The sequence below is a fragment of the Haliotis rubra genome, unplaced genomic scaffold (genome assembly GCF_003918875.1).
Source record: "Haliotis rubra isolate DU_JTF1 unplaced genomic scaffold, ASM391887v1 Scf836, whole genome shotgun sequence".
Lineage (NCBI taxonomy): Eukaryota > Metazoa > Mollusca > Gastropoda > Lepetellida > Haliotidae > Haliotis > Haliotis rubra.
In genome coordinates, this window is record NW_025767564.1 from 205,246 (window position 1) to 219,252 (window position 14,007).

Here is a 14,007-nt window from a genome sequence, read left to right on the forward strand (position 1 = left end):
CCTGACAGACCTGGGTCATAGCATCTTCACACTCCAGATATGCACAAATGAAGACAAATCAATGTGACATAAAGCTGACAGTTTAAATCTAAAATGGAACCTAAGGTCAACTTGTACTTGTAAACATTATTTAGAAGTGCATGTATTTGTCAAAGTGGTACGTACACACCATGGCCTCCTAATGTCCCTTACAGATCTGACATTGAGTCTCAGGTGATACACAATATTGCACATGACACTTTGTGGAAGGACAGCCCAATCCTGCTGACATGTTAGGGATAATTACTGCTGATTCTCTGTCTAACTCTGTCTAATTCATCCCATATCTGCGCAGTTGCGTTAAGGTGTAATGATCTTAAGGGTCACTGCAGTATGGTTAAGCCCTTAACTCACATAGCATGGACTTCATGCTCTGTTTGAACTTGAAAGGAAGAGGTACTTTGTGTTGTAAATGGCCAACGTCACAATTCTCCAAAATTTCCAATTAGTTATGTGACCCAAGCACTGAGTTAAGAAGAGAATGTACACATATATGTGGTAAGCATTCCAATCAAGAGTGAATATCTCATCAGCATACAAAGTTTAAGGGGGTATGCACATCAAATGAAACACCGAAAACGACAAGGGATGTTATATGTTAACGCTATTCACGTACCACACATGCATTTGTTTCACTGTTCCAACTACTGCGCTTAGCCCATTGTAATACAAACCAGTACTAGCGATTTGAGTCTCTGTGATCATTCGGTAAACAACTTTTATCCTAATTTGAATAAAATTTTGAAATTTAAATGTTCAATTGGCAAGGTAAAATTATGAGGATTCGCAATCTTAATTTCAGTTTATTTGATTTACTTTTTTGTTTAAAGTGAAATTCATCGGTACGTTTTCACTGCAAACAGACTATAGTCAAACTCTATACTTAGGAAAGGAAAAACTTTTCATTAAAAATTGTTGAAAAGCAAAAGCCCCCTGTTCAGCAAATGCCTCATTCGTATGTTTCATGTATGTTTCATGTACATTATGAAGATCTTATGAAGGATGATGGACAAAGATAGTGAACCCAGTTCTACATTACCGATATTTTTGTGTTGTGAAGATAGTTTCACAATTTCACTCTGGTGACTCTGACCAGGGCAACAGTCAACAAAAATGTAATTAGATCAAGATCAATACAGAGAATGTAATTAATTTTGGTTAAAGAGTGAGGTGAGATAAAGGTTCTTTTTCACTACTGGAAATATTCAGTCGTAAAGTTACAGACATTCTTGTAAATGTTTGACAAGTGGCCTGCTTTCCCCTCGCAAACATGAACACAAACTGCTTGACCACCAATAAATGTCCAAGGATTAAATAGGTCTGCATGTCGTCTGCCAATTAGTGAGAAAAGAAAGTGGTGGTCAAATTGAAAGAAATAGTTCTCAGTTCAAATGCTACTGGTTAAATAGGTGATCAACCCTTTTTTAAATTTGAGTCGTCTAACTGGAGATTAAACACCTTTTATCTTAATTTGGAACTGATTGCTCAATTCTACCATGATGCAAACAGCTTTGAAAAAAATAAACATGGGCAATTGGCCAGCTAAATTTGAATGTGCCAAAAAGGAGTCGAAAGTTGTGATGAAGATAAACATTGTTACTCAGGTTTAATTACTTGAAAATCTTTAACTGGTTCAAAATAATGGTTACAAACTGTAAATGTTTAAAATACACCCAAATATTTCATTTCATCCCAATCAATCTTTAGCATATTTTCTCACCTACACCATCCAAGTCCTGTTTTGGAAATCTACATGACATCTTCCATTGTACAGGGTGACAATTTGAAGAATGTTTAAATATTCTACCAGGCCTATTTTTCGTATCATGATCAATCTATGTGATTTTCGAATGTGATCGTAGTTAGAATTGTAGTTGAGTTGAAGTAGGATGCCATTGCCAAAGGGAGTATGTTAGTTAACAGACAAAGTGACACTTAAAACTATAGCTGCTTGATCTATTTTGAGAATTCAACAATAACACACAGACAACAAAGTTTTGAAGTTCAAATACCTGTGAATTGCCTGGAGAAACTTTCTTTGATGCGACCTCACACGACTGCCATTCACCTTTTTCACCAATTTGGTGTATTTGTATATTAACCAGGTTTCACGAAGTACATTGGCTGCAGCATTCTTTAGCTATAAAAGACAATAAACAAAAACAACTAATTAGCATATTAACTATATGATGCAACAGATACAGAGTCATGCAAAAAGTATTCGGAAAAAATGGTGACCTCTTTTTATTGCGGAATCGCTTCGCAACTTTGAATTCGCATTATCGGCGATCACGATGAAAAATGGCACTGACATTATGTTTAGTAACAGTCATTCATGTGATCCATCAGGCCATGTGGGTGTGTTGTCATCTGCTTTGTTTACATTACGTTGCAAGAGCATGAACTGAAGATTGGTCAAAAGGATAAGGGACTGATCCCCCACATAAAAAAGGTAGTGAAACAATTACGTTTGGAGGGAAAACCTATAAGATACATAAGTAACTTACTTGATGCTCTTCGGTCAACCATCTGGTCTTTTATTAAATGTTTATTAGTGCAAGATTCGACAGAAAACAAGCCGAGAAGTGGTCGACCTTGTACTGTCACTCCGCAGGACAGGAAATTGGAAAAGTGAGTGAAAGTGAACAGACGTTACACTTTGGCAGACATTACCCGAAAATTCAATGAAAATTGACCCGATCCAGTGGCAAAAAGAACTCTGCAATTTCATTTGCACAAAAATGATAATCACACACGTGTTGCAAAGAAGAGGGGTTTTGTGAGGAAGATTAACCGAAAGAAGCGGTTTGCGTGGCGTAAAGAAATAAGACAGTTGATAATGATTGGACAGGATGGGCTTGTTTAAATCTGGAGAAAATGAGAAGAAGGATGGAGACACGATTTTGTGTCACCCCGAAATCACTGCCCCCGGTATTCAGTTATGATTTGGCGATGCTCATCGTGGCATTGAGTTGGGACCCTGATGGCTGTTGATGGCAATATCAATGCCACAAAGTATCAAGACGCCCTAGAAGATAATTTATGACCAGTTATCGCTTAGCATTTCCTGAAGGAATATACATTTTTCAAGATGACAATTCTCCGGTGCACCGAGCGAGATCAACGCAACAATAAATGGCCAGAAATCACATAAATACATTGTCATGGCCTGCTCAACGTCCAGACATCAATATCATTGAATGTTATCTGACTGAAGGACACCTAGCTAAATATTTGGTAAGTTTCAGTTCATTGCTCGCATTCTTAGAGAAAATATCTTATGATTTTGAACTACCAACTTCCAGGTCTAGCGATAAGACTTCGCCATTTTGTCCGAATACTTTTGCACGACTCTGTATATAAAGAGCAATTACTGTCAAGAAAGAGTTGATGATCAGAAGACAAATGTGTGATAGCAATGTAGTTCACCTGGATAAAGAGTAAAAAAGGATTGCCACTTTACAAAATGATCCGATCAGCATTGATATTCAAACCGATTTTTATGCATAATTGTTGACAACTGAAAATCAACATTAAAATGTAATATGATTTGAATAGGAAGACCTACAAGGACCTGAAACTCAAATGAACTTTTCAGGAATATTTCATCGTAAAGGTAATAATTTGTGAACAACATTAGTATAAATAATGTCTTAAAGACACAAATATCAAGTAATGATATGTAATGAGTGAGTGAGTTTGGTTTTACGCCGCTTTAAGCAATATTCCAGCAATATCACGGCGGGGAACACCAGCAATGGGCTTTACACATTGGACCCATGTGGGGAATCGAACCCAGGTCTTCGGTGTGACGAGTGAACCACTAGGCTACCCCATATTGAAAGATAAGCCATATAATGACAAAAAATCATTAGGAGTATGGCTACATTTGGTTCATTGCAATTGTATAATTTCTTTTCTTTTTTCAAAAATGCATTTCACTGTTTTTCAAAATCCCAAATCATCCAAAGGTACCAGTTCACCACAACACAGATATGTGCAGAAAGGTTCAAGAAGAAATATAGCCACAAGCAGTGATGTAGGCTCCATGGTCTTTATGCGATTGGTCCCTTAATACCAGGTTAGCCGTTGAAAACTTCCTTGGAGGATGTTGAAGTCAATATCAGATGCAACAGGATGTGTGATATGATTTGGATTCAATCTATATCAAAGGTCATATTCATGGATCTTAGAATATCATTTGGTGGCATAGGGAAAATGTTCTTAGAGGACAAGAACCCATTCTTCCAACTGTCAGGAACACTTACTCTTTGGTGGCATTAGCTGAATAATTGGATTATACAACAGACAATCATAGTCTACATGAACATACAAAATTTGGTCGAAATGTACCTGATGTCTGAGGTAAAGGTGATTGAAATGTACCTGATGTCTGAAGTACAGGTGATCGAAATGTACCTGATGTTTGAGGTACAGGTGATTGAAATGTATCTGATGTCTGAGGTACAGGTGATTGAAATGTACCTGATGTCTGAGGTACAGGTGATTGAAATGTACCTGATGTCTGCGGTACAGGTGATTGAAATGTACCTGATGTCTGCGGTACAGGTGATTGAAATGTACCTGATGTCTGAGGTACAGGTCATTAAAATGTACCTTGTGTCTGAGGTACAGGTGATTGAAATGTATTTGAGGGCTACAAATCATGAACAGATTTTAAAAAACAGTGAAGAATGCATTTGTGAAACGAGAGCAGATCTCTGGAAGACAGCTGAGGTTGCAGTGGCTTCAGGACCAGGTGCATCTTGTTGATTTTTGTGAAAAGATTCTGACCATTGGTTCTTGAGTTATGACTGGAACAAAAAACAGCGGAATAATAATAATCACATTTATAATAAGGCCGATTGCATGGATTTTCCCAGGTTCTCCACTGGGAAAACAGCCCTTCTGACACTCTGGGTATTGCAGAAGGCTGTAGTGTTGGGGAGTCTACATATTCTCCGGAAAGTTCTTGGTGGGTTCAACTGTGCAGCGCTTCCTTTGAGAAGTCCCATTCACTGTCTGCGTGTAGAGGGAGCAAGGGCCCTGAGCTGATGATAAGCCTTACCAGCCTGACTGTGGCAGGATCACCCGAACCCTCTCTGCTGCATTTTTTACCATAATATGTAAAGCATAATAATAATAAGGGCCTGATGATATACACCTCTTAGTGGTGGGCCTAGATAAGGGAATTTTTACAAAACCTGAACTAAACATACATCACCTAGTTAGGGCTAGGTAGAAGCTGTTTTTTCACTGGGTTACAGAAAGCCAAGAAGAATCTTTCAACTCCGCACACCCAGTCAGTATTCCTCCGGTAGTCAAAGTAATCATACTGGAGATGGGACTTGCCCCATGCCGAGGCACAGAAGCTGACCAACAATATCTTGGTCCAACCATCTTAAAAACACACTACTTGACTGTGATAAAGAGACAGGATGGCCTGAAAATCCATGCATCAATGGAATTGAGAAAATGCCATGCCAACATATGCTTACCTGACGGAGCAACTCCAGTGCCTTACAATTCACAAGCACCATGAGCCAGTTGAACCCACAACTCAGCTTTGAATGGATGTCCACATGAACCTCATTCCGACAAATTCTTTGCCTTGAAATGTGGCAATGCAGTGAATGATGGATCGGTCAAGTTACAAGGGGGAGAAGTTGCCAGAAACAAGATCAAAGCCACCAATACCTTTGCTGTGCCAGTTTTTTCCTATTCCTTTGGAGTAGTTGATTGGACAAAACAAGACATCCAGAGTCTTGACTGCCTGACCAGAGGGATCATGTCTTATAGCAGAGCCCACAACCCTCGTTCCTCTCTGAATCGTTTACATATGCCAATCAATTCTGGAGGTCATGGTTTGATTAATGTGGAGGCTCTTCATGATAGAATTATATTGTGCACATATCGGATGATCTTCTGGTGATACATGTCAAGACTCATGATGAAAGGAATTCCACAGCTATTTTAAGCGTGCCAAGGTTGTTGGACAAAATCTGAAATTTGAGGTTGATTTTGTTGGCGTTGTACTGCTGGATGGTACAGTGATGGGAGAAAACCAGGTGATGTTATTCACCAAGTCTGCCAAGAGTCGGTCTTTTGTGGAGAAGCTTTCTGTGAAGCCATTGCATTGTGTGTACATGCAGTGTGTGGAACAGAATAGCAATCCAACCGACTCCTTCGCCTGAATGAAGTCGGCTGGTCTTAAATGTGAAACTGAGGGCTTCCGTTTTTGCTGCTCAGGACCAGTCACTTCCCACTCGTAATTGCCAAAATGTGATTCTTAAAGAAAATATCAATATGAAATGTCAAATATGTAATGAATTTACAGAGACTGTCCAACACCCTTCTTTGGCACAAACATCATATCTTAAACTACATGATGGCATGGCTCGTTGCTTTTACTACCATCTCCGCCATGTCTGTGGCTTTGACTCCGAGGTCCATCCATGGTACGACCCTGAACATGTCCAGGGAGTCATGGAAAATGATGCTGTCAAACTTCTGTGGAATAGGCCCATATACAGCCTCAGAAGAATTCCTGCCAACAAACCTGATCTGGTCCTTTTTGATAAAGCCAATGAATTTATTTATGTCATTGAATTTTCTGTCCCTTTTGACAGCAACGTGATTGGCAAGATCAGGAAAAACATGATAAATATGCGGACTTCACTGAAATGTCTCACTTGCATCCGTCAGGCCACCCAGGCTCGGTGCCCTTGGTTTGGTACCTCCTGATCTCTTGGTGCAGATCAGGAGATCTGACACTCTGGGTAATGCAGAAGGCTGCAGTGTTTGGGAGTCTACATATTCTCCGGAAAGTTCTTGGTGGTGTAGACTAGGCAGCATTTCCTGGCAGAAGTCCCATTCGCAGTCTGGGCTGTGTGTAGAGGGGGCAAGGGCCCTGAGCTGATGATGAGCCTTACCAGGTTGACTGTGCCAGGATCACCCGAACCCTCTCTGCTGCATACTATCTTTAATCTGTAAAACATAATGTATTTATAAAGCGCCTAATATCCACCATAGAGATGCTCAGTGGTGCTTTGACAATATTGGGGAATGAAATAGTTCATATAACTTTCACAGAAAGGCAGCAGTGAATAGATGGGTCTTTAGCAGAGATTTAAAAGTTTCTTTCGATGAAGTGTTCCTGATTTCCTTTGGAAGATAGTTCCACAGTTTAGGACTGGCAAAGGAAAAAGCTCGGTCAGACATATGGTTTGGAGATCTGTGTTGGGTGAGGAGAGAGTCAGAGGAGGATCGGAGACTTCGCTGAGGTACATATACGGAGATGAGCTGTTTGAGATAGTCGGGAAAGTTATCGTTGTAGAGGCAGTCATGAGTCAGAATGAGGATTTTGAAGGTAATTCTTGCAGAGATGTGGAGCCAGTGTAGAGACTGTAGTACTGGGGTGATATGGTCATGACGATGAGTGTGGGTAATACATCTGGCAGCGGAATTTTGGATTCTTTGTAGTTTCTGGAGTGATTTAGTAGAGAGGTTGGCATATAGTGAATTACAGTAGTCGAGTTTGGAAGTGACAAGACAGTGCATCAGAAGTCCACAGGTGTCAGTATCAAGGTAGTGGTGGACTTTGCTGATATTATGGATGTTGCAGTAGCAGGCTCTACTGATGGTGATGTGTGCATCAATGGACATGTTGGAATTGAGGAGGACACCACGATTCCTGGCACTTTCTGATGGTAGGATGTCTGTGTCGCCAATACGAAGTGAAGGTGATGGCAAAGCAGTCTTCAACTTTATAAGCTGATGTTTGGGAGAGAGAAGGAATTATAGGCATAAACAATCCCTCTGGGTTGTGATAGCCTTTTCCTCCGTCACTTGGTGATGTGTTACAGACTCCCCTAGATAAAAATTTAAAGAAAACGAAGGAAGTAATCCTTACCTAGATAAAACCCGATACTGTGCCATTATCTCCCTTAATTGGTCTTCTGATAATGCTGACAGCTAAGACTTCATATAAATCAACAATTGGCAACGGCTCTACTGGCTCAGTCTCGTCCATTCAAGCCTACTGCTCGTGGTACAGTACAACCAGAAATTATTGAGAATTTAAAGATTGTAAAAAAAAAAATCAAATTTTCACTCATTACTCACGTATTAAATGTGAATATTAGCAGAACATAACTCCAGATTCAAAGTATTTTGTCAAGTCACCATGGGCAGCAATGCAGGCTTCAATGCGGCGGGGCATACTACTGATCAAAGAAGTTAGTGAGTCGTGGTCCATGCTGTCCCAAAATCGGACCACCTCTTCTTTCATTTCAGCAATATTTGTCAGATTCTTCTTATTGACACTTTCTTTCATAAGTCCCCAAACATTTTCTATTGGATTTAGGCCAGGGCTATAGCTTGGCCAATCTAATAATGTCATATTTTGGGTCCAAAACCAGGCCTGTGAATGCTTTGAACGATGTTTTGGGTCATTGTCCTGCTGGAAAATCCAAAATTTCCATAGAACACGTGAGCAGATGGAAGTAAATGTCCCTCGAGAATATATGTGTACCGCTCACTGTTCATATTCCCTTCAAATACACAGGGGGGCGTTGCCCCTAACACAGATATACCACCCCACACGTTAAATTTCGGACTGTACTTTGGGCGCTGATACAAAGGCTTTTCAGTTTGTTTGGTCCAGAATTTCAGTGTATTAGGAAACAGCCACACAGAACTTTCATCTGAGAAAATCACATTGTCCCAGTTAGAATTTCTATGCTGTAAGCACCAGTTCAACCTTCGCTCCTTTTGTTCAGGTTTCATGATCAGTGATGGAATTCCTCGACTTTTCTGCCAACCCATTGCATGCAGCTCAGTTCTAATTGTCTCCTTACAGACAGCCACAGTTCCTCTATCAATCATATCCAGCCTTAAGTTTTCTAAACTCCTTCGTTTGTTTTTAGAAACAAGAATACCAAGCCGCCTCCTGTCACCAACAATCTATTTTCTGGGCCTACCTGCGCCTCCCTGGTGCTCAATGCCATATCCATTTGCAATAATTTTCAAAACACGATAAACAGTGGACAAAGGGATGCCTGTTCTACTTGAAATCACTTTACCTGATCTCATGTCCTTGTTATAATACTCTAAAATCAACTTCCTCTTCTCTAAATCATCCATACTGAGGATCACTGAAAATGTCGTCTGCTAGCAAGTAAACAAAGGGGAATAACTCTTCACAAACTAATGAAAAAAGGATTAACAGAGTTGTCTCTCTTGAATAAAACCAAGCACTTGATAGCTGGTCAAGGTTGTTTATACTAGAAATCCAATTAAACATATTCCTAAAATTCTCAATAATTTCTGGTCATACTATGGAAGGGGATCTTCTCTCACCCGTTCCCCACCTCCTCGTTTTCAATGTTCGGCTTTTGATAGGCCTATAAACTGTTTCCATCCTTTATTGCGTTCAATCACATCTTTTAACGCATCTCTTTTCACTGTACTATTAACTCAAACATCACTTTGTAGTGCTTGAGAATCCACTTCGTGGTTGGATTTCGCGATATATAAACTTTTCAGTATTAATATTATTACTATTACTGAATTAGAAACAAAATGGTTATATTCGAGGCCACGGTTCAAATCTTGGCTTCTCCCGCCGTGGTGATTGCTCATCAGCTTCATTAAAGCCTATCGCAGGGACATCATTCCAGCTTAGATGGTCTCCATACACTCAGACCTCTCGTTGCGACTTAACAGATCTCTCAGGCTTGACCCTTCTAAAAAATAAAAAAAAGAGGGTGGTGTGGTGTGTGAGATTTGAATTGAACTCAAGTTCTTCAAGGAACAACTTTGGTGGAATAAAGTACTATTAGGAGGTGAGATAGTGGTGGAGGTTATCTGATCTGGTGAAGGATTCCGGTACTAATATCCCGTCCCTGCTGGTGATGGTTTGGGTTTAATCGAGTTATGTTTTCACGCACTATTTCTTCTAGATAGTGAGCAATGATGTTACAGGAATAAGTTAATTTCTCCCCCTAAATTAACCGGAAATGACGTCATTTTAACCGGAAGTGGCGTCATTATGAACGGAAGTGACGTCACTAAGCTGAAAATGTAGTAATTTAACCAGAAGTGACGTCAAAAAGTACAGGAAATGATGTCATAACAACCGAAAATGGAATATTTTATATATTTTTGGTTCATAACCCTGAATAACAACATCACTTACAAGAATCTTTCCTATCTCACCTAGAGATTTCCTAATAGTTGTGGATTTGTTCATTAATATTAGGTATAATCATTCTCTCTGGATGTGTAGCTCCTGAAATACCCACCAACCTCATGTGGGATTCTGGCTATCACAACCCAGAGGGAATGTTTATGCCTATAATTACGAACAATCAAGTATATTGTCTGTTATTATTAGTAAACTTACCTCTGGGTTGTACACGGTATACCCACCCAGAAATACAATTTCTTACCTCCCCACTGTATGTTTTTTCACAGAACCTACGACAGGGAAAATATGAAGTCTTAGCTGTTAGCATTATTAGAAGAGCAATTAAGGGAGATAATCGCACAGTATCGGGGTAAGGATTACTTCCCTTAGTTTTCTTTAAATTTTTATCTAAGGGAGTCTGTAACACACATCACCAAGTGACAGAGGAAAAGGTTATCACAACCCAGAGGTAAGTTTACTAATAATTACAGACAAAATACTTGATTGTTCATAACTCTGTCTTCTCCTCATTCAACATCAAATAGTTGGAGATCATTCACGATTTGATTTCATGAATGCAGAGCTCAAGTTTGTTGATATTGAGTGAAACATCGTCTGATATGTGTTTGTTGGATAATCCTCTTGGTGCAGATCAGGAGAGTGCCCTGGTTCTCCACTGGGAGTACAGCCCTTCTGACACTCTGGGTAATGCAGAAGGCTGCAGTTTTGGGGAGCCTTCATATTCTCCGGAAAGTTCTTGGTGGGTTTGAGTAGGCACCGCTTCCTGGGAGAAGTCCCATTCGCTGTCTGGGCTGTGCGTAGAGTGGGCAAGGGCCCTGAGCTGATGATGAGCCTTACTAGCCTGACTGTGCCAGGATCACCCAAACCCTCTCTGTAACAGACTAAAATCTGTCCTTGTTATTGATAGATAATAACAGAAAGGAGAATTCAAGTACATGTATATACCATTAAAAGTGGCCTTTTGAAAACAAGGTGAAAGGACTGACCCTAGCAGCATGCCACAGGTGGCAAAGATTGGGGTAGGCTGGAAACTACAGGGGCTGACTGAGTGTTTACATGTTTACAGACCAACCTTTGTTTCACCTCTGGTTAAACTGGTCCGGTCATTATCAGTATGGGGACATCCTGTACTACATCCTGTTGTTCTTCCATTTGCAGTCATTAAACTGGCCTGTTTATTAACAGTGCACCATTAAGGGGTTGTGTATGTAACATCCAACATGGTCAGCATACAACACATCAATGTTTATTATGTTTTATGACATTTGGTTTGTGTGAGTTCATAAGATAATGAATCTTCACTGAGCAAGGGACAAACAATACATCAAAAACTAGCCCTAAACCTTAGAGCTTTTCCAGAACAGAACAGAACTTATCTTACGCTCAGGCCAGGATACTTGGCATAAGAGGCACAATATACAGTTGAGAATACATGGGATGGCGGGATAGTTTACAAGGAAGATTGTACAGTTTTCATGATAGTACTACAAAATATACACAGTTTTTTTAAAACACTAATTCGTTTACAGTTAAACAATTCGTTAAATCTTAAAACATTGGGTTTTTGGGATATGATGGTATGGTAACATAATGGTTTGGGATATAAGTTTTCAGATGATGTTTGAAGAAAGGGCAGAGAAAAATGTAATGAAACATCACACATGTCCAATACAGCTGTAACGGTGGCCATATTGAAAATCAAACGTGTATCCAAGGCAAGACTGGGCAGATTTCACTCCAGGGAATATGGAAGTGGATCTTTCTTTCTTTCTTTCTTGAGTGAGTGAGTGAATGTGGTTTTTCACCGCTTTTAGCAATATTCCAGCAATATCACCGCAAGGGACACCAGAAATGGGCTTCACACATTGTACCCGTGTGGGGGATCAGATCTTTCTTGAGAGTATGTTTAGGAAATTTGAACTCAAACTTGATTATCTTACTTGTCAAAGATACACTATGAAATGGACGATTTTATCAGCTTATGTAGTTAGTCTTCACCCAGCATCTGGTGGATGATGACACTTGACTTCTTCCAGAAGGGACAGTTTGGCAAGTTAATCAGGACTGCAGATCTTTGGTGTCAGTAACAAACCTCAGGATGATAAGTTTTGTAGGTGATCACATCTAGTCCACTTGTCTGAAGTGTTGTGCATAGCTGCATGCCAAAGTATGTAAACAAAATGTGAATCTGGGATTGAATCCCAGAATATATTTTCAGATTTGTGAGCACAAATGTATACCCTTGACCTTCAGTATGATTAGGTGAGTTGGTTATCAAAAACAATCAGTAAATACAAAAGTTATTAGCAGGAAAACAAAATCACTTTTCTAGGTTTTTATGAAAGTATCTTACCCTCTTTGTAAGCTGAGTATCCATCATGAAATTATGAACATGTTTCTCTGCTCGGCTCAGTTCAAGCTTTCTTGCAATGACAGCAACGACAAGTGCTGTGCATCCAGCACCCTAAATAAGAGAAGAATAGTTTGGTTTTGAATACTCTGAAAATGTAAAAGAGATCATGGAAGTAAAAAACAGGGCCACAGTGTCTGTAGCTCATAGGAAATCGATGAAACATTGAATAACACATAAAAGACCCATACGGACTAGGTGCAGATACAAAGAAAACACTCTTTTTGGCATCAATGCCTACAACAACCTTGAATTTTCTCTAGTAATTTGTCTCAGATAAATATCCCGTTCACTGCAGTCATCTTTATAAAAACCTTGCAGCTCAAATTAAATTTTAAAATCACACTGCAGTCATCTTTATAGAAATAGTCATGTCAAATTCATCTTTATTAGTCACATGAGAGCAGATATCCAAAAGCATGGTAAGGTTAGTGTATGGGTTACTATGGTCAAAATCTCATGGACCATTGGAAGGAGCTATACAGACCAAATCTTAAATGAAATCCTTTCTAAAGCATATAAAAACAAATACCTTGATGAAGACATTTGTTTCTAAAGTCAACATTTGTAGTCAAAACTGTTTAACAACAGCTCATGTTCAGGAAACTATCAAGAGCTAATGAGCAGAGGTGCCATCACGTGATCTGACATCATAGCAGAGAGCTGACTCAGTATAGTATCTTGTAGCTAACTAGCATTCTCCATCTGATAATTCTGATGAAATGACTTTACACATATATGTACATATCAATATGAGCCTATGATTAACCATGAAAGTGAGGTAGATCTATCATATGTATTTCACAGGTGGTACATTATCTTTCAACATTCTGACATGGAGGTATCGTGATGACATTCTCAACACCTGTGATGTAACTGGCAACTGACCAGCAACAGACAGAATATTCTAGATATAGATATACACATGCTACTTCACATACAATACACAATACACAGGAACAAGCCCTGCATCAGGAATTAAATGTGACACCCCTACATCAAATTTAACGTTTGATATTGTCAGTGATAAGGAGGCTCAGGGATGTTATCACTATTGGCGGAGGTTACATTAGATTTGACATTGTTCACAGTTATTGATACTTATGTGATATCTTGTGGATTGTATGCCAGCAACTTTTGAAACAACCACACTGGCAAATGTCATATGACTGGAGTTATCAGCACTACAAAATGGGTCAATTTTTGGCAGTGTTTGCTTCTACATTTTTTCGTTCTTTAATCATTTAGGTTTGCCAGTTAATTATTCCTGGAGGGTCAATTTATCTAGACAGTACGTTAAATCGAGGTTTGGATAAATAAGAAGGTCTTGGCGGATTCCTTCAGGGAG

At 39.5% G+C, this 14,007-nt stretch overlaps 1 protein-coding gene across 5 annotated transcripts in view; it reads right to left on the reverse strand.

Moving 5' to 3' along the window:
- LOC124262398 (small conductance calcium-activated potassium channel protein 2-like) overlaps positions 1 to 14,007 on the reverse strand; it is a 297,321-nt gene that overhangs the window by 129,884 nt on the left and 153,430 nt on the right. For all 5 annotated transcript variants that reach the window (XR_006894577.1, XM_046696882.1, XM_046696880.1 and 2 more), the window contains 2 exons: positions 12,603 to 12,713; positions 2,052 to 2,179 (listed from right to left, as the gene is read on the reverse strand). Coding sequence is in view for 4 of the 5 variants with exons in the window: in XM_046696882.1 (XP_046552838.1) it covers positions 2,052 to 2,179; positions 12,603 to 12,713 (239 nt within the window). In the remaining variant the exon portion in view is untranslated. The remainder of the gene's footprint in view (positions 1 to 2,051; positions 2,180 to 12,602; positions 12,714 to 14,007) is intronic.